Raw genomic sequence first — 19,993 nt, forward strand, 5'->3', positions numbered from 1 at the left:
ACAAAGGTACTGTATGTACTCTTACAGCTGTGTTCACATCACATGATTATTTAAAATTAGATGTGTTATCATATGTATGCAACTTTAGGCACAGCAGGTATTTAAAGTCAGCATCGCGTATCAGGTTGATCACAGATTGACATCTTCCTAAAAACTTCATAACTACGTTCCTGCCTTTCCTGCCAAATCAGATTATGTTTTTCATGTGTTTAATCTGGGATTTTTCTTGACTTCTGCGCAATAATCCTGTTGGTGTGTTGGTCCGACTGGCCAGTGACTCACCAAGTGGAACTGTGGTGGCGATGGGATGAATTTTACACAGACAGAGTTCTACAGTGACTGTCACTTCTTCACACTGGCAGTCATGTTGTGTTCACTTCACCATCTGTGTCAGCTCTTGAAAGTGTACGGTCCAGTTCACACGACTCTCATATTCATCCCATTCAAACAGCCAGGCAGCATGTGTCACTATTTATATGCTAATCAAAAAGTGAAGTCCAGTGCAAAGGCATTTATATGTAATTGATAGTCTTTATAAAATCTTCATCATCTACCACTGTAAGAAATGAAACAACATTTTTAAAAAGAACATATTATACATATTAAATTACGTTACCAATTAAACATTTTTAATAATATTTTATGATTATTTTGCTTTTTTTTATGCTATGTGTTCTGTTGCAGTCATGGAGTGCCACGTAAACAAACAAATGTGAACGCACTCCATAGAATGTTCAGCATGTGTCCACTAGAGGGAAGTATTGCTCATACACTTGGTGCGACAGTTGGGAAAACGCGACACGTTGGACCGAATCAATGTTGTAGCTTGTAGTTGAATACTACATTACCCATAAGCCTTCGCTCTACTTTCACTATGGCTCAGACGCGAACCAGCAATTCAGAACGTGTAGAAAACATGATGCCATACATTTGATCTGAATCCATATATAATCAGGCAATGAAGTTGTTTATTAAACTGCGTTTGAGCGTAAAGGACAAGATGGTTCTGTCAGCTGTCTGTCGGGAGCGCCCTTTAAGAACAGGGCGTATACGCGCTCTGAGAATCAGGAAATACGCGTGTGCGTATGAAAAAGCAAAGGTTGTAGTCCCTCCTTTTTCAGTTTGACCACAGTAAATGGACAGTTTACCGCAGCGCGCAATCACCACTTGTCACCAAACATCACCGGTCCCACCGGCAAGCTGCGGTCCTGACGTTCGATGGCTAATTCCAGCGTCGTTACGCGTAAGTCTCCACAAACTTATGAGTTTCCAAGCTTTCCTCTTTGCCACGCGAAACGATGCATCCCCGTGGCATGTGGAATTAGTTTCCACCTCTCTCCCACCGAAAGCTTTAGCTCGTTCAATTATTTAATGTGCTGAGGTAACGACATTTTAGTGGAAGTGCTGATTCCGGTTCTGATGGAAATCTACCGGCCGGGATAAACACGAGCAAGCTTCACGATAACAGGGAAATGTTAAGCTACAAGAAGTTCCAATTTACGAAAGTGTAATTAACTCCTAAATATACACACTAGTTCCCCTTTTTTACAACGGGTTTGCATGGTTTAGTACCTAACACTTCATGATTCTGCCCCAATGCAAACTAACACATCTCTCACTTTGTTTTTACTCTTACAGTGTAACTACTTGTGCTTAGAACGTATTTGTGTGTTAGCAACGGCACTCCTGACCACTGATGTCACATGAACTAATAATAATAGTAGTAGTAGTAGTAGTAGTCAATCAAACCATCCAGTCTTTGGTGTCGTTGTATTAAAGATGGAATTACTCTTTAACTTTTAGGTCGTTTCCCCACTAGTGTTTCATTCCCGTTGTAGCGTTGCAAGTAATGACGTCACAATATTTTTATGTAAAGATGAAATATAAAGTAAACAGAATGATATGAGGCGGAGAATCAGCACATCATCACGCAGTAGAAGTCAGAATCATTCCCTTTGTTTTGTATTGTTGTGCAACTCTTGATGATGTATTTTTAACTTTTTCCATCATGGTCTGTGTAGCTTTATTTAAGCCCTCTGCTCATTCAATTACACCCAGTCATCCAGCACATGGTGTGGAATTAATGGTGTATATGCAGGGTGTGTGTGTGTGTGTGTTGTGTGTGTGTGTGTTGTGTGTGTGTGTGTGTATGCAACACTGTAACCATATAACACAATCACAGTTGACCTTAACACTAATGTACAGGCTGAGGAAGATGATTTTGTCAGGATAGGCTGGACAAATAGCCCGAATATGAAGTAGAATAGTCTGAGCTGGTTCTCATGCTTTATAAGTTAATGTCATCTGTTTAATTACTCTGATTTATAGTATTATCTTAATTTGGGTGTGAGACAGGTTATTGTTTGCTTTGGGCTAAACGGTCGGAGCACCCAGCCATATGGGATGAAGATGTGATTCACATGTGATGCGTTGGGCTTAATCTCTGCTTTCAGCCGAACAGGGCTGAACATGTCATCCTCTATGCAAAATGTGAATTTCCTGTTCCACTTCAACACCGGTACGCCATGGTGTCTGCTACATGGATGCATGGGGCCGAGGGGGTAAATGTCAGAGCTCTGTGCCTTCCTGGCTTCACATCACTTCCAGATCATGGGAAATGGATAAGCTACAGACAGACGGAGCCTTTTAACTCGATAACGGTCGATGTCGAGCCGAAGCCACAAATTCCCATCCTAATCATCCAAGACGAGGTTTTGTACTCCATCCATTTATCCAGGAACCTTTTCTAATGGGCTGATGGTTGCCACACACAATTGGCACAAACATGAAATCTTGATCAGTGGATTTGAGAAGTGGTTTGAGTCCGGTGCTCGTGAGGCCGAGCGTGAGGCATTGTGGGCTTCCTGTCGCATGTGTCTCATAGGACCGGGCTGTGACTGATGCAAATGGAGATACTGTGTAGGTTAGTGGAGATGCAGAAGACAAAAAGAAGACGTTGTCATGCTTTCTTGACCCTCTGTCGTCAGACACTCTTCCTCGTGTCGTGAGATTTTCTGCTGATATCAGCTTGGACAAAAGTGAACATCCTCTTTCCTTAAAATGCCACTTTGGGCTGTTCTGTTGCGTTAAGTTTCTAGCAGGAGCGGGAAGAAGCTGTAAAGGGTATAAAAGAATAGAATGACTGGACTTATGAATTATGAATTGAAAGTGAGATAACCCGAAGCAGATGAGAGAGTTGCAGACAAAAACCACAGGAAGTGAAAGTGAACCTGACCTACTGGAGGCCTCGGTTGATGCGTGCAATGCAAAAAGTTGGACTTGAATTTGTGTTTTTCCTGTTCCAACGCTCCTTATAGCTGAACGGGAAACTAGATCTAGTGTGACAAGACTTGTGACATCATTCATTCGATGGGGGGAAGCTCTTGTTTTGTGTTTTAATAATGAGAAACAAGGCAAAGGTCTGCAACCACTTTTAGCTACGAAAACAGCAGCTCCTTTCTCATGTAATCAACCACCTTTAAGTGCTTTCCACTTCTGCTGATAGCTTTCATCGCATTAACCGTGCCTGCGTGGGATCGAGTTATACATGCGAGACACGACGTCTGCAAGTTCTACCATTGACTCCTACCTGAGTCTGAGATTAGTGTCTTAACTGTTTTACAACCTAGACTCAGAAAAGGAGGTAAAAGTGTAGTTAGTCCTGCACAAAGGCGCCCTTGAACACAAACATACGCAGTGCTAATTGACTTCATGGGCTGTGAGGCAAAGTAGATAAGAAACAGATGTGCTCATCAGAAACTATGCAGAGATCCTCTCCAAAACAAAAAGCAACGCCCTGAGAATGGGACAACCCCGACCAGGAGCAGCGACTCTCTGACAGACTTTCTGACCGACTCTCTGACCGTCTACAATTCACATAAACAGCCATTACTTGCTGCCAGATGTGCTCTTTTGATGTGAACGTAAACATTTCTATAACCGTCAAGCTGCTTTAAAGGAACTGAAAGTAGTTCTGTGTGGTTGTGAAAGGCTCCCACACATCAAACGCTGTCAGAGACCAATAATGTTTTAGATGTTTTATATTTAGCAAATATCCCAGCATGGACAACCCTCCACGGACCGATGTGACAGCTACGGTTGCTAAGAGATCTCCGAGGGAGCTTGAAAACATTTTGAAGCTCTTTGTTTGGTCCCGTTAGGCCAATCGGCGCTCTCCATCTCGTCTTTTTATAAACGCTCAACGATCGGGCGGCAGCTTGTGATGATGACTGGCGAGTCGCCGGGAGAGTTTCAGATTTCAGGCTCGGGTGCGGACAGGACGGTGGACGACCTCGTTCGCCGGTCACCTCACGTGGACGCACATCAGTCACAGTGCGGTCACAGACAATAGTCTTTAGTCAGTCTGACGTGGGACAATGGACGCACACAAATGCCTGTGTGCATGACGAGGCTCATGTTTAGATTTGCAGACACACACTTAACACATATCTGGCACAAAGAGCTGACTTGATGTTTGATTTGACTGAGATTCCAACCTGCAGGCCTCTCTCTCTGTCTCTGTCTCTCTCTCTGTCTCTCTCTCTGTCTCTCTCTCACACCCACACAGACACACTGATGCGAAAAAGGGAAGAAAAAACCTGCACAAAAGCCCTCTTGTGTGTGTGTTGCGTTGGAATGCTTCACGTGTTGTGAGGGGGAGCCAGGGGAGCGTTCGCCCTATAGAAGAGCACAGGTCACTGTCTGACCTTTGACCCCCGCCGTGGACTCAGCCCCGCCTTTCCTCCGTCACATAGAGCAGGTTTCAGAGATGCAGCTAATCTGAGGCTGTCTCAGTTCGTAAGATGTCCGGTAACCTTCAGCTTGTTGCTTGTGGAGCCACTCTGCCCCACCCCAGTGGATCATCACAGCACCCTGATGGGTCTAAAGTCCTGTGGGTGAGCAGAAGGGAGTGGGAGCAGGGTGGGAAGGGTGAGTCCGAGTGGTAAAGTTTATGGTAGTTGACCTTGTCTGCTGTATGTGAAGATATGGACAACCACCTGTGTCTGAGAGTTGCGAAAAACCCCCCGGAGACGGAGCCAATGAGGAGTCAGAGCGGCAGGCGAGGACGGACTAAATGGAAACAGGATGTGACGAATTCCAGGAGTGACAGTCTGACCCAACTCGTCCCCCCCCCGTCCCCCCACCACCTCTCTCTCTGTCTCTGAGTCAGCATTTCCTGCGGGTGACAAAGGCCGCGCAGTCCCTGCCTCCCACCACAGTCTCAGCCATTCATTTATTGTCTCTCTCTCACACACACACACACACAAACACACACACACACACACACACACACACACACACACACACTGTACTCCCCGTCTTCACACTACTTCTTTGACTTGGCGAAAGCCCGCGCAGCCTGGACTCATCCAGGAAATGAATGTGAAAGCTTTACGGTGTTGCTTTTCTATCCGCTCGCCTCCTCTGTCTGGACATGAGCACGCACACACACACACGCACACGCACACGCACACATACACACACACACACACACACACACACACACTGACTCGAGGTATCAGGTTGCGGTCAAAGTACGTAATAGCATTCTGTTATTTTGTTTGCACGGTGATGCGGTTTTTATGTGGCAACATCTTCACGTTTCTGTATGTAAAGTTAACTCAAGATAGCGTGGGGTGACCGATAAGGAAAAAATGGAGTGACGGCATGACCCTGGTTTGGTCCCCGAGCCGGTGACCATCATCAGAACTTGGTTAGTAACTCCATTTCTGTCCCTTCCTCTTCGTCCTCCAGCGGGTCAGACACCACCCGGTGGAGGTGGCGGTGGCGGAGGAGGGGCGCCGAACATCCACCCGGACTACACCGCCTTCGTCCTGGTGCCGGTCTTCTTCTTCCTGGGCCTGCTGGGCGTGGTGATCTGCCACGTGTTGAAGAGGAAGGGCTACCGCTGCACCACCGAGGCCCAGGGGGACGAGGCGGCAGAGGACGAGGAGGAGAAGGATCCCGAACTGGGCGGAGGTGAGGAACGCAGGAAAAAAATAAGTCAAACATTAACTTTATAGATCAGTTCTTAGCGAGAACCTTCTAGAATGAGTCAGACTGATGGCATTTATGGATGGGACACTATACGCAAAAGACCTGGTTTGTTTATTTTGGTCACTTTGGTCGTTCTCACGTGACGGTGTCGTCTGAGGTCGATCAGGAGATGATGTCACCCGTGCTCCGGAGCTCGCAGGTGCGCTCGGGAATTCCACTGTGTAGTGCTTCGGCGTGTCACCCTGAGGTGGGGCTCAGATAATGACTGCTGTTGTTGTGTGTCTTCTCGTGACGCAAATCCTACCTAGACCAGAGATGAGTTAGTCGTTAGGAGAGGATTTGCATTGGTTCTACTCTGGATTAAGTTATGTAGGCCGGTAGGAACCAGGAAGAAGTTTACAGTTTAACCTCCCCCTGATTCTGAATAATGCTCAATTGTTGTGAACAATGTCTCAGGGTTTCCCGGCTTCTCGGAGGGAAAACATGCCAGGAAATTAAACCTGAGAGTTGCAGTGCCAACACTTGAGCCCTGAGAGAGTAAGGAGACAGGACGTGGAGCGTTTTTTTGCTCTTTCCTCTCCTGTGTTGTCTCCAAGCCTCTGGCATTTCCACGGTTGCCCGGGGTTGCGTCGAAGGCATGAGGAGGCCTGCGAGGAAACACTTCACACTCCGCAGCTAAGACGTGTCAAGTACCTTTCACGGTTTGACTCCAACCCTTCAACATTTTGCCCCGATCTTCCATTTTCCCTCGGATGGAGTCCTGTTAATGATTACTTCCTTTATCCTGAAGTTCATCAGGGTTCTCTCGCTTCCACTGCATATCTTCTCTCAAGCCCCCCCCCCCCCCCCCCCCCCCCCCGCCCACCCCTCTCACAGTATGGGCAGACAAAAGAACAGTGACAAAGAAAACATGGCCTGTGTGCCCGGAGTCAGTCGATCCGGTCTCCTCTCCTTTCATGCCGATCAGGTTTCTGTCTCCTTTATCCTCTTCTTTGGAAGTGGCTGCTACCTGAATACCGCGAGATCTTGCCGGTCAGAAAGCCAGACCGGGCGAGAATGGAGTGCACACGTAACCAAAAACTGGCAGTGAGGTACAGGTGCAGAGTTCCTGTGAATGGCAGACGGAAGCAGTGTGTTTATGGGGAAGCTGGGAAAACGCAGGAAGTAATCAAGAGGAAACTACTTGGAAGTGTAGTTTCCTCACACACACACACACACACACACACACTCAATGGTGTGTGTGTGTGTGTGTGTGTGTGTGTGTGTGTGTGTGTGTGTGTGTGTGTGTGTGTGTGTGTGTGTGTGTGTGTGTGTGTGTGTGTGTGTGTGGAAGAGCTCAGTTACACTTTGAGGTTCTCACAGTGCTGAGGTCTGTGTGTGCGTATCGCTGTAACTTTATGAAGAAACACTTGATTTGCTCGAAAATTAAAATAGAAGAACTTAATGCTGAAATTAATTTTTTGTGTTGAAACATAATGGAATTTTTTTTATAAAAAGTATCAAGACAACAGTGAGTTTGAATGCACTAGAATGAGGCCTCTCAGTGTGTGTGTGATGTTGTGCAGGACGTTTGAGGATGAAACCGGTGAAAGCATTAATATCAATATGTGACTCAGCTCTCGTCTTGAGTACCGTAATATCCAAACAAATGCTCTTTGTGCTCGTGCGTGGGTCCTTTATTAAACACATCTTTGTTTCAGTACGCTCCAGTTTAAAGCCCAGAGGAGTGATGTCATAAGGTGGAGCCGTTAACAACTCCTCCTTTATACAGTATCACAATAAAACGTGCCTTTTCTTTAAAACTCTAATTAGCTTTATCCGTGTACCTGCTTTGTGTTACAATTCCTTATTATGCAAAGTGTGTGAAGAAGTGTGTGTATTAAGCATATTACCACCTTTAATGGGCATTTCTTTGTGTGTGTCTGTGTGTGTGTGTGTGTGTGTGTGTGTGTGTGTGTGTGTGTGTGTGTGTGTGTGTGTGTGTGTGTGTGTGTGTGTGTGTGTGTGTGTGTGTGTGTGTGTGTGTGTGTGTGTGTGTGTGTGTGTGTGTGTGTGTGTGTGTGTGTGTGTGTGTGTGTGTGTGTCTGTGTCTGTGTCTGTGTCTGTGTGTCTCTACTTCCAGAAATGAACGACACCCTCAGCGAAAACAACGACACTGTGGGTCAGATCGTCCATTACATCATGAAGAACGAAGGTACGTCTCTAACATACGGAACGCAGGAAACGCAATGAATCGTTTCTTTTTGGGGGGGGGAATTTGTGGATAAGTGCAGTTACGACAGAGCGAGTGTGTTTGTGTGTAATCCAACATGGTGACGTCTCATGTTCGATAATGAGGCTTTCTGGCGAGCAGGGAGGGAGGGAGGGGCGGATGGGTTTGAGGTCACTGCAGCCAACCTACTGCATCATCATGCGTTATTCAGGAAGGAAATGTGGTTTTGTGTGTGTGTGTGTGTTTCCTCTTGAATGGAGGGTCTTTCGTGAAAGTTCAACAAAAGGACACATTTTCTTTTGACACAACATGGTTACATCACTTCCAGTCGGAGTCTCAGGAGGTTACAGTCGCTCTCTGGCTGTCTACTTCCTGTGATATAACAAGAAATAAAGCGGCTGTGACAGATAGTGATGTAAAGAGTCGTTTCCCTTCCTCAGCATGGCAACGTGAACCATGAATGTTGGACCTGGACCGCCTTCCCGGCAGATTCAGTCTATTCATATTGGCCTCGTGTTCGTATGAAGGAAGTGGGGGCTTGTAATCGTCTTTCCCAATTTTTTTTATCAGGGCTAGAACTACACACACACACACACACACACACACACTGATTCACTGTTTCGTCACAGCCCGAGCCAGACTTCCTCCCAGTGTCGCGTCAAGCTTTGTAAAGGAAGAAATTAAAAGGTCGACAATCAAAACGGCGGGGTTGAGTAATGTGTTGTCGTATTTACTCTCTCACTCTTCCGGTTTGGAACGTGGCCTTACGCCACAATTCAGATTCTTTTACAAACGTTAAACGCAAAACAAGAATCACAGGAAGGGATGACAGAAAGAGGGAGCAGATCAGGTGAATATTGTTGCCCCCGCCAACCGGATTCCCGCCTCTGAAAGACACCAAGACAGTTACGACTTATAAACCGTGGCTATGACACCATAGATCGCCGTTATGGACACACTCGTCCCCCCGATGCTGGACAAAGACGGGCCCTGTTGCAGACAGCCACACGTCCGTGTCCACACACACACAGCTGTGAATGAGCATGTTTAGCAGCGATGAATAGACTGAACACTTGTGTCAGTGTCTCTGCCGCGTGTAAACACAGCTAATGTTTTAGTACTATGACTTTACTTCACTTTCACAACAACTGTAACGGTATTGTTGTTACGAATAGAAGTACCTGAGGGACTATCTTGGTTTCTGCTGTGTGATGATGTCATATTATATTTATTTGGTCAGGTGTCTACAAGATGAAAGGAAGTACAATATGAAATAACAAATGCTATGCACATTTCAAATAGCTATTCATGTGAAAAATGGCTGGGTTCGGTGTGTGTGTGATGGATTCTACCTTTTAAAGACACAATGTTTAGTCCGCTGGACCCCAGCCCGAAGCTGAAACGCTTTTTAAATGATTAATAGTCTAACATTTATTCAAGCAGGCCTGAAAAGTCGGGCTTGTGCAAATAAAATGTCAAGCGAAAAATGGATTTATGATACGCAGGGGCTGAAAAAAACCTCTTAGATACATTTAAAGAGCCTCATTTGAAGGATATAGACTTGTTTAGCCAATAATTCGCTAAATAATAACTGAATTCAGAAGGTTTTTGTGGGATATTTTGAGGTGTTATGCGGTAGTTAGTCAGTTATTTAGATAGTTAGGTGTATTTGGCACAGCGGTCTGAGTTTGAGTCATGTGCTGGCATGTGATGTGTGTTAAGGCCTTAATCGGGTGCAGCCATCTCTCAGTGAGCGCTCTCTGCCTTTGATGCGCTCTCCTCACTAATGCCCACACTCCTTTCATCTCTCTCTTCTTCTCTCTCTCTCTTCAGCCAACTCGGAGGCGCTCAAGGCCATGGTTCAGGAGAACAGCATCGACTCAGACGGGTAAGTCTTCCACGCCCTCCTCACACTCTGAAGTCTCCCTCTTTAAGATCCCTCAGTACTTCCCTTGACTTCATCTCGAGTTGCCCATGCGTTCCAGTGAACGCCACAAGCATGCAAGTAACAGCCTCAACCAGCAGATGGCAGCGTAAGCCTCCTTTTAAAGCGTGATAAGGCCTCCAAGTAGCTGAAGCAGGAGTAGGGGCAGGGTGGAGACTAAGACACAGCTTCACCTCCTATTTGATAAGGGCAAGTAGCCAGGGATCAGTTTACTATATAACATAATAGTGACATGATATGGAAGGAGAGGAAGATGGGAGGAAGAGGAGGAGGAGGAGGAGGAGGAAATCTACACTCGTTTTCCACTCTTGCTTCTTCAGTTCTCTTCTTAAATCCGCTTTTCCATACATTTCCACTTTTGCACGCTTCCTTTTAACGCTGAGTCTATACTCAAATGTCTCTCTGTAGTTCTCTCTCTCTCTCTCTCTCTCTCTCTCTCTCTCTCTCTCAGGCTGGGCGGTCTGCCAGTGGCTCACTTAGAGGGGACGAGTGGCATGGCTGAGGGGAGGGGGGTAATTTATGTCACATGGGGGTGTGAGGGAGAGAGACATGCAGGCAGAGAAGGAGAGAGAGAGAGAGAGAGGGGGGAGTAACAGGAGAATGGCTGTAGTGTGGCCTTTGGTTTAATCCCCCAGCCTCAATCTTCACCTCCCTCCATCCCGTCACTGTCCAGATCCGCTTGTTGGCAGTTTCCTCTCGTCAACTGCCAGCTGCACATGTCTGTGACCATCCGGGATCCTCATGACACGTCTGTAATTGTGCCTAATGATGTCGTGTGTGTGTGTGTGTATATGTGTTGGTTTAGCACATACGCGCACACTCACTCAGAGATTGTTTTCATTAGACCCCCCCCCCAGTCCAATCCTAAATATCTATTTTTTTGTACTGATGGGCACAAATCAATGAGAAACACTGCTAGAACAGATGTACACACACACACACACACTCACACACACACATACACACACACGCGCACGCTGCGACTGCCACTTACACAAGTCATTATGCTGCCCGTCCATTGACACACACATAAATACATACATACTGTGGATAATAGGCAGACTTCTGCTTTCCCCTGGGGGGGGGGAGGGTCACACAATCGACACACACACATGCGGAAAAAAGCTGGAAGAGGCCGAGGAGACGAGACCCAGTTTGTCCCCGTTAACACACCCATACACTGACTGATCACCAGAGGCGTGTTGAAACATCGCCCTCTGTACTCGGGTACTCTCCTTCCCCGGGCCGATCCCTCGTCTCATCCGGAGCCCAATTTGTACGAAAAATTGCCTCCCGTTATTATTTAAGCTTAATCATCATTCACTATAATTGGCCTGGAAGAGCTCGTCAGTGATTGTTCTCTCTCTGCCGAAATCTAAAATATTGATGTGTCAATATTCTGCAGCCGTGGGGTGATAAATGAAGCACCGCTGTGTGTGTGTGTGTGTGTGTGTGTGTGTGTGTGTGTGTGTGTGTGTGTGTGTGTGTGTGTGTGTGTGTGTGTGTGTGTGTGTGTGTGTGTGTGTGTGTGTGTGTGTGTGTGTGTGTGTGTGTGTGTGTGTGTGTGTGTGTGTGTGTGTGTGTGTGTGTGTGTGTGTGTGTGTGCCAGCTAATCTGAGGAGAAACAGGTTTTTCTTTGGATGCTGCTAACCTACAAAATGTTTCCAGCTTTCATTTGTCTCTGAGGTGTGTGTGCTTATTGCGTACTGGCTGGAGTCACAGTCACCCTGATTAAAGCTGCGTATCATAAAACAGATTTGCAATCTTTTGGGTAAAGCGTAATTAGAATTTTTGTCGTAACTGCAGCCTAGAGGGTTCTACATGTAAGCTAAATATGCAAAACAGAACAAATCTCTCTCTCTCTCTCTCTCCCTCTCTCTCTCTGGCTCTCTTTCTTTCTTTCTTCCTCAGTCCTCCGCCCACACCCACCTCTCCGGGCACGCCGTCCCCTCCGACGACGCCCATATCTCCCGGGGCGCCCGCGGGAGCCGCCAAGCACACCTGCAACCACCTGCACACCATCGGCGGCGTTAGCGGCCACAAGAACATCTGCACACGCTGCAGCCAGAAGAAGTGGCCGCTGATGAGGAGGCTGTCGCCGCGCAAGGCCGAAAACCGCCGCAGCCACCACGGCGAGGTCACGGTCCTGGCAGTGGGCAGGTGTGTGTGTGTGTGTGTGTTTGTGTGTGTGTTAAAATAACTTCCCTATTCCCTTGGATTCATACAACACTGCACAACAATGTTATTGTTTATTCTCATCCCTATTATCCAAGTTAATTTGAAACTTACTGAAGCCCAGAGGCATTGCAGCTATTCACACACACACACACACACACACACACACACACACTCCAGTGAGTCACTGAAAATTCCACTCTTAATAAGTCTAAGGTGGTTTGCTTTGCACTTTGACACGGATCGATGACCTGGAAAATCCTGGGTGTGAGCCTGGGAACACAGATCCTGCAGGATTGAGACTGTTGAGCTTTTGTAAATGAAACACTCGCCCCAAAAGTCCACATATGAGCAGGAGAAGTGTGTATCCTGGGTCGTGCATTGCTGCGAGCTGATTAGGATGCAGAGAGGTTTACTTTTCATTTGCACACCCAGATGAGTGCGACCTGGATACAGATATTTTGTGTGTGTGTGTTTGTGTGTGTGTGTGTGTGTGTGTGCGCGCGCGTGTGTGTGTGTGTGTGTGTGTGTGGAAAACAACCGTCTGAAATTCTACATTTCCTTCTCAGATTCCGGGTGACAAAGTGTGAAAAGCAGTGCAGGGAGAGGCGAACGCTGCTCATCACAGATTCCAACGGGAGCGTCCCCACATCTCCCACCGAGTCAGAGCCCAAGAGCCGGACCGCATCCGAGTCCCAGCAGGTGTGTGTTCTGAGGGAGAAGGGGATGGGGGGGTTTCATTGCTGTGTTAGCGCATCTCATGGAAATATGCTGGTGTGGTGTGTATATGCAGAATGATATGTGTGTGTGTGTGAGCCCCGCAGCTGCTCCTGCTGGCATCTAATGATGTGCAGGTGCCTCACAGCAGCTGATGACATCACGTTCACGATCATGGTTTCGTCTACAGAATGGGACTTGTATCGCTAATATCACCCCTAGTTTTGTTACAATGTTTGCTTTGTTTTCTGATGAAATCCTCCCAGGTGTGTGTGTGGATCACGAGATCAGTGTGTGTTTGGCTTCACGCATTGGGACGGGCTTGTTAAGATTCATGACGGAATCGGTGATGTAACTAACATTTGTTTTAGGGCGGAGATGTTTACACTCGAGTTTCTTACGTGAGACAAAAGCAAAGAATATGTTTACAGCTTTGACGCTGCGCTCTGTGACGTCACACAGCTCCATCCCATATTGACTTTGAGCCTTCTCCTTATTGACAGTGTGAGAAAGATAAATGCCTCCAACCCCAGAGCGTGAACAAAAGATGTAGAGAGAGCGCAGAGCTGCACTTCTAATCTGCTTTATCGCTGTCATTGATTGAGTTTTCTTTCTCCATCAGGATGAGACAGGCGACAAGGACAGCGGGAAATGATAAACACCGGAAAGAGAGGAGGAGAAACCACAACCGGACACTTTTTAAAACCCAAATGAGAACAAACAACAACACATCAGCGCTGGAGGAACAAGTAATGGTCACCGGCCACTGAGCGCCTTCTCCGCATTCCTGCTCCTCGCCTGCAGGGGGCAGTAAAGTGCTGCTGAGGACGGCGGCGGCGGCGGCAACGGTGAAGCAGTCACACTTGCTCGTTATTTTACGAGTAAGGTCCAGTTGTGTCGTGTTTATGATGCAGACCATTTCCCCCTTATAACAGGGATTTACAGCAGTGTCTTGCTCAAGGGCACGTACGCAGAGCCGGTGCCTGGTCAGGGAAGCAAGCTCTTATTACTCACTCTGTGGTCTGTGATGTATCCTGGGTATAAAAGAGTGTTTAGGATGTTTCCAGTTAGCACACCTCACAACACACATAAGGAACAATGGACGAAATGGCATCATATCCTGCAGTCACATGAGGAAATCATTTTCTTCCTGTGCACGTTGCCATGACAATGTGTCTGCTTTTTCGTCTTTTTTTTAATCCGGTTTCACAAGTTTATTTCCCACTTGATCCTCTAATAAAGAAGAGCCAGGGTTAGTGCTCATGAGACATTTCACATTTGAAACCACTAAAGAACGAGAAAGACACAAAAAACCAGAACAGCTCCTTTCTGGAAATGTGTAGTGTTAGTCTGATTGGCCACTGAGTGGCGTCGCATGGCAGGGTAAGCGATAAGGAGCTGATGAAACATCCGTGTCGCATTACCAGATTCCTCCACCAGGCTGCAGCTTTTTCTCGGTGTTCGTTTAGGCAAGTGCACCTTAACTGCCTTTAACTTTATGAAGAAATATTTGATTTGCACGGACATTGACACGGAAGCTCTAAACATCTAAATTCAACTTTTTGTCAGGGAAGAATAAAACAATTTAGCTGAATGAGTCAGAATGTCCAGTCCATAATATTGTACACGAATTGTGACTTTGAATGGATCTGATCTATAACGATGTGTGGTAGATGCAGGTTGGTGTCCAGGTTACACTGAATCTCACACACACACACACACACACACACACACACACACACACGTCCTGATCCAGACTCTTGAAAGCCTCCAAGGTCACTGCGAATTTGCTTTCCATTTCTAATTCCCCATCTGTCAAATACAAACTGCTGAGACTCGGTTTATGATGCTGAATGCAGACTGGAAGATATTCTACTCCACCCGAATAATGCATCATTATTAATTCTCAAACATTCTCATTCTGTCACGTTCAGCACAGGGACATTCCAAACACTTCAATTCATTTCAGATCCCTCTTGCATTTGCCTCCTATTGGTTTTGTTCTTTAATCTCCATACACAAAGGGGAAAACTAATCAAAATCCGTACACCAAATGAAGCCACCTATTTTACTCCAGCTCTGATTTATTGTATTTTACCACAAGCTGCCTGTATATTTATCCTCATCGTGTTAGACAGACATTGTAGAAGTGACTTCATCTATTATGGATTGTTCATCACAGGGTCCACCAGGATGTTAGTGTTTTTATTTCCAGTGCTTTTTTATTTCCCCAAGAGTTGACTTGTGTGCTGTCATTCACAACATGTTTACAGCATCAAGACTCACTGAAGGGGCTTTGTGTTTTTAAGGTGAAAAAGGTTTTGGCATGCGTCTTTGTTTAGTGTGTGTGTGTGTGTGTGTGTGTGTGTGTGTGTGTGTGTGTGTGTGTGTGTGTGTGTGTGTGTGTGTGTGTGTGTGTGTGTGTGTGTGTGTGTGTGTGTGTGTGTGTGTGTGTGTGTGTGTGTGTGTGTGTGTGTGTGTGTGTGAGAGAGAGAGAATATCGCAAATGCGGATGCTGCAAAGCTATTTTGTATACAGGGAAAGCCTGTTTCTCTTTAAGTCATCAACTATCTTCTCGACAAATACAATGCAGAAAACAACACTATGAGATTCCCAATTCTTGTGCTTTATGGAAGATATTCTGAATTCAATCGGCAAGTAAGTGGTCAAAACAAAACTCAAAGTGATCATCCCAAGCCTATGTATCCTGTCAGATCAGGGCCTGGACCAACAGTTATCAATGGGACACACACACACACACACCTGCTCATTGTCTCATTGAGATTGTTGTATTACGTTTGAAGCATTTGACCAAAATATCCAAATACAACCAAAATAATGTCTTGGTTCTTCTCCCAAATTGAGTAGTACTTTGTGCTGATATGAATAGTTTAAAGCGTCTACCTCAAGTCTTCATAAGTCTATAGAGATGAAGTGTGTATAACATATAAGCACTCCTGTGAGGTGAGACATGCCAAGTTCAATGTATCACTTTCCAAGATCTTTATGATCAAAACTCATTTCATCGTGCCTCTTTTTGTACCTGTGCTCATTTTATGGGACAGTTTGCTGCATGTTTTTATCGTTATCATATTTGTATATTGTATAATAAAAGAATGAAAGAAAATAAAGAACTAATGACAAAAGTATGTGGACATTCAGTCGCTATGAGCTTGAATGAGAGCAATCCATCTTCAACTTCATTTCCTACTTTCATTTCTGCACTCATTCCTCCTCTCTCTCTCTCTCTCTCTCTCTCTTTCTCTCTCCTCAGATTGTAATGAAAGGATGATTTGTCTTATTCGTCTCGAGCAGGTAGCCTGGCGACCCCCGGCTCTCCATCATATTATTTCCCCGTAATGGAGATGAGATAGAGATGGAGAGGTGGACCAAAGATTAACAACCCATGACTCCTTCCTCTTGACCTTCCGAGTCTTAACACAGACACACACACACACGGCATTTCAAACAAAGGATGGGGAAAATCCCTTAATCTGGGGTTTGTGTGGCTGAATTAATGAAATCATTACCACCCTGAACAACAGGGCGATAAAGCGAGACATCCGGGTGACACGTCCCTGTCAGCGGTTGTCGTCGGTGTCACTTGACGACACGGGAGAGAGGATTGGCTTTCAGTGTGTTGACAGGGACTGGAACATTTACATGCAGTGGAAAAAGAAATCCTGATGGCACACAAGGCGTCGTCACCCCACCCATGGCTCCAGGCGCAAAGCAAACCTGCCTTATACACACACACACACACACACACACACACACTCACACAAACAAGTACACACAAGATGGCTTCCGGGGGTAAAAACCTGCTGCCACGACGATGCATTTGACAGTGCAGGATGTGAGCATCTGGTGCAAACATTGACTCCCGTTCTTTTCTCTTTTCTTATTTTGGCATCCAGCAAGTTGAAAGTCTTCTGGGGAATTAAACTATGTACACATAACAACAAATCTGCCTGTTCTATCTCTCGCGTCTCTTCATAAGCAGTAAACGTATCGCAGAGCTGAATTCTTTGGGCCTCCAGGCAAAGTTCCCGACATCTTATCTTTGTCTCTGGCTCCAGTCCAAGCCGATGCAGCTCTGACCTCGCGGGGCAGAGAGGAACACAGACATTTTTTAGGGAAACATTCAGGACCACGGGGGAGGAAGTCGAGTCAATGTTTAACACCTCTGAACTCTGTCGGGTCGGAAAAAAAACAGGTGACCTTCTGAAAATGGCTGGGTGCCCACCTTTGCTCCAGCTCAAACACAGCCAAGGTGATTTGCCAAAACTGATTTTTCTGCCTTTCGGATTTTAAACAGAGCTGAAACCTGAGGGTGACATTTTGTATTCTAGATAAAGCTTCACTGAAAAGAAAACAGAGATTGTGCTGGAAGAAACAGAGATTGTGCTAGAAGGATACATCAGAAATTATAATTATAATCTTAAATCATGGATAAGTTGAATGGTGCTGTAGGTTGAGAAGGTTTTGTACTATTGGAAGAACAAATCCTCCGATCTAGCAATGTACAGACACCCAGTTTATCTCAGTATGCCGTTGCTCAACGTCTTTAAGATCTAAATTAAGATATTCTCTACCTCCTGAATGTATAGCAAAGCCGTTTCAGTTGAGCAATTTAATATTTAACCGTAGTCAAACATTAATAAATCCACTCCCTGGGACGCTGGTTAAACACTGAGACAAGGAAGTAAGCCGTTTGACCTGTTTTGGTACTTTAAAGGTTAAATCATCATTTCGTGTTTGCGACAGTAAGGTGAAATTAAAGTGAAGAACCGAGGGAGGTCACAGGTTTGATCCCCGCTTGCTGGGAAACCAGGAAATACATAAGCGAGAGAACACATCTGTGCTGTAAGTGGAGCTGACAGCAACAGTGTTTTGCACTCAGGCTCAAGCCTCTGATGTGTGGGGTTTGTGTACGTGTGTGTGTGTGTGTGTACTTTGTGTAGAATCAAGAGATCAGGATCTGAGGAAACAAGCGAGTCCTGTTCTCTCTTTAAATTCACACCTTGGTTTCCCCTCTGAGACCAGGAAGTGTGTATGCCACAATTAAGGGTGACATCATTAACTCCAACAAAGCCTTGAGAAAAACAAACATGTTAACTAAGCACACACACCTCAGGGACTACATGCAGCCGGCTGCCTAATGGACCTCATAAAAACATGCAGGAATCTGACACACAAGTGCTCTTTATTTGCCCGAAAGCTCCATCTTCATCCACTCACACACACACACACACACACACACACACACACACACACACACACACACAGCAGGGAGCAGATTGTGGAATGAATGAGCTCGTTACAGGAGTCACTTTGTGTTGTTATCTCAATGTGGGCGTGGCTTAGACAAGATTACTCTTGACTCACTGAAATTACAGTAAAGTGCAACAAGGAAACCAATGTATAAGGTGAATCTAAACTACAGACTTGAACCATCCAATGATGTCACATTTCTTTCTATTCGTGAATTGAGTGATTGATCCGTTATCTATAAAATGTAAAAAAAAACAAATGATATAGAACAGGGCCTCAACTTGGGAACCGGAGGGTTGCCGGTTCGAGTCCCGTATGGACCAAGAATGTGGACTGGCAGCTGGAGAGTTGCCAGTTTGCCTCCAAGGCACTGCCTAGGTGCCCTTTAGCAAGGCACTGAACTCCCAAAACTGCTGAATGACTGTATTTTACTAAATCTGTCAATTCAATACATACACACACACACACACACACACACACACACACACACACACACACACAAACAATATCAGCACTTTGTAAACTTCATACAAGTTCCCAGCACAGACACAAAGATAGATGTGTGTGAGAGGATCACAGTCATGCAGATGTGCCCTCAGCTCTTGTTTTGTTTTTTTGATGAAATGAAGACTCGTCAGTTTCCCAGCAGACCCTGTTGTCATCACGCTCCATATATATGTATACGTATGTAAATGTTAGCTTTCATTTCCCCAGTCTGTCACATGAAGCCTGTGATGCAGGTGTTGCTTCCTTCTTGCTTCTGGCTACAAACTGAGTACACTCAGTTTCTGTGAGTAGAGAAAGAAATGTATATGTATAGACAAAAGCATTTTTATGATATATTTTGTGATGTTTATGTCATGTTCAAAGAACAGTCACCGGTTTAAAATAGAGAGAACACAGCCTGGCGTCAAAGAATGCCTCCACTGTGGCCCTGCAAAGATCACAATGGTTCACCTGGGACTGGAATTTCAGAGCTAAAAGAGCTATAATCTTGGCATAACTGACTTAGATACAGACACACACACACACACACACACACACACACACAAACACACACACACACACAAACACACAGAGTGCACACACACACACACAGTGCTCACAGGCCTGAAGGCTTGTAGCTTCTCCTATTGTGTAACATCCCATGTGACAAGAAGTCATCCTCAGTATCAGTATCATGTGTGTTTGTAACTCAACACTGTGCAGTGCATGTGAAGGGATTTAGTGAAATGTTCAAGGGATACAGAAAAACAGACAACAAAAGATTCTCATGTCTGCTCGCGTTGCTGCGGGTCGTAAACAAGCGACAAAGCAATAAATGGATTGGAAAAAATGCAACCAGAGAGGGAGCAAAGTTTCCAGGCTTAGAAAGAGCAGCGTATAATCGAGAGAAAGAGAGAGAGAGAGAGAGCCATGGTGAGCAATTACAGCGGAGGAGCAAGAACAAGAGTGATGAAGATAGAAGGGGGTGGGTAAGATGAATAGATAAATGTCCAAAGACAGCTATTTCGGTAGCGTCAGGCTCCGTTCCACCTCCTGTGCAGACACTGGGACAGACACGCTAATAGCCTCTCCTGCGGTGAGAGCCGGAGTCAGCCCGCTCTGGTGGAAGCAGCTGTATCCAAGGCTGCAGCGTTCTGTGCGTATCCTGGCTCAAGCAAAGCCCCGAG

The 19,993-nt window shown here is 45.7% G+C and overlaps 1 protein-coding gene across 1 annotated transcript; it reads left to right on the forward strand.

The window, feature by feature from the left end:
- Positions 1-1,083: 1,083 nt before the first annotated feature.
- Positions 1,084-14,918, forward strand: rell1 (RELT like 1). The gene is made up of 7 exons (XM_076161557.1): positions 1,084-1,243; positions 5,755-5,979; positions 8,120-8,191; positions 10,043-10,097; positions 12,066-12,314; positions 12,899-13,031; positions 13,669-14,918. The coding sequence occupies exons 1-7, from the start codon at positions 1,219-1,221 to the stop codon at positions 13,699-13,701; spliced, it is 792 nt and encodes a 263-aa protein (XP_076017672.1). The 5' UTR covers positions 1,084-1,218; the 3' UTR covers positions 13,702-14,918.
- Positions 14,919-19,993: the final 5,075 nt, after the last annotated feature.

Source organism: Genypterus blacodes, unplaced genomic scaffold, assembly GCF_046128005.1.
Source record: "Genypterus blacodes isolate CSIRO-AG114 ecotype Tasmania unplaced genomic scaffold, CSIRO-AGI_Gbla_v1 ptg000011l_1, whole genome shotgun sequence".
NCBI classification, from domain to species: domain Eukaryota; kingdom Metazoa; phylum Chordata; class Actinopteri; order Ophidiiformes; family Ophidiidae; genus Genypterus; species Genypterus blacodes.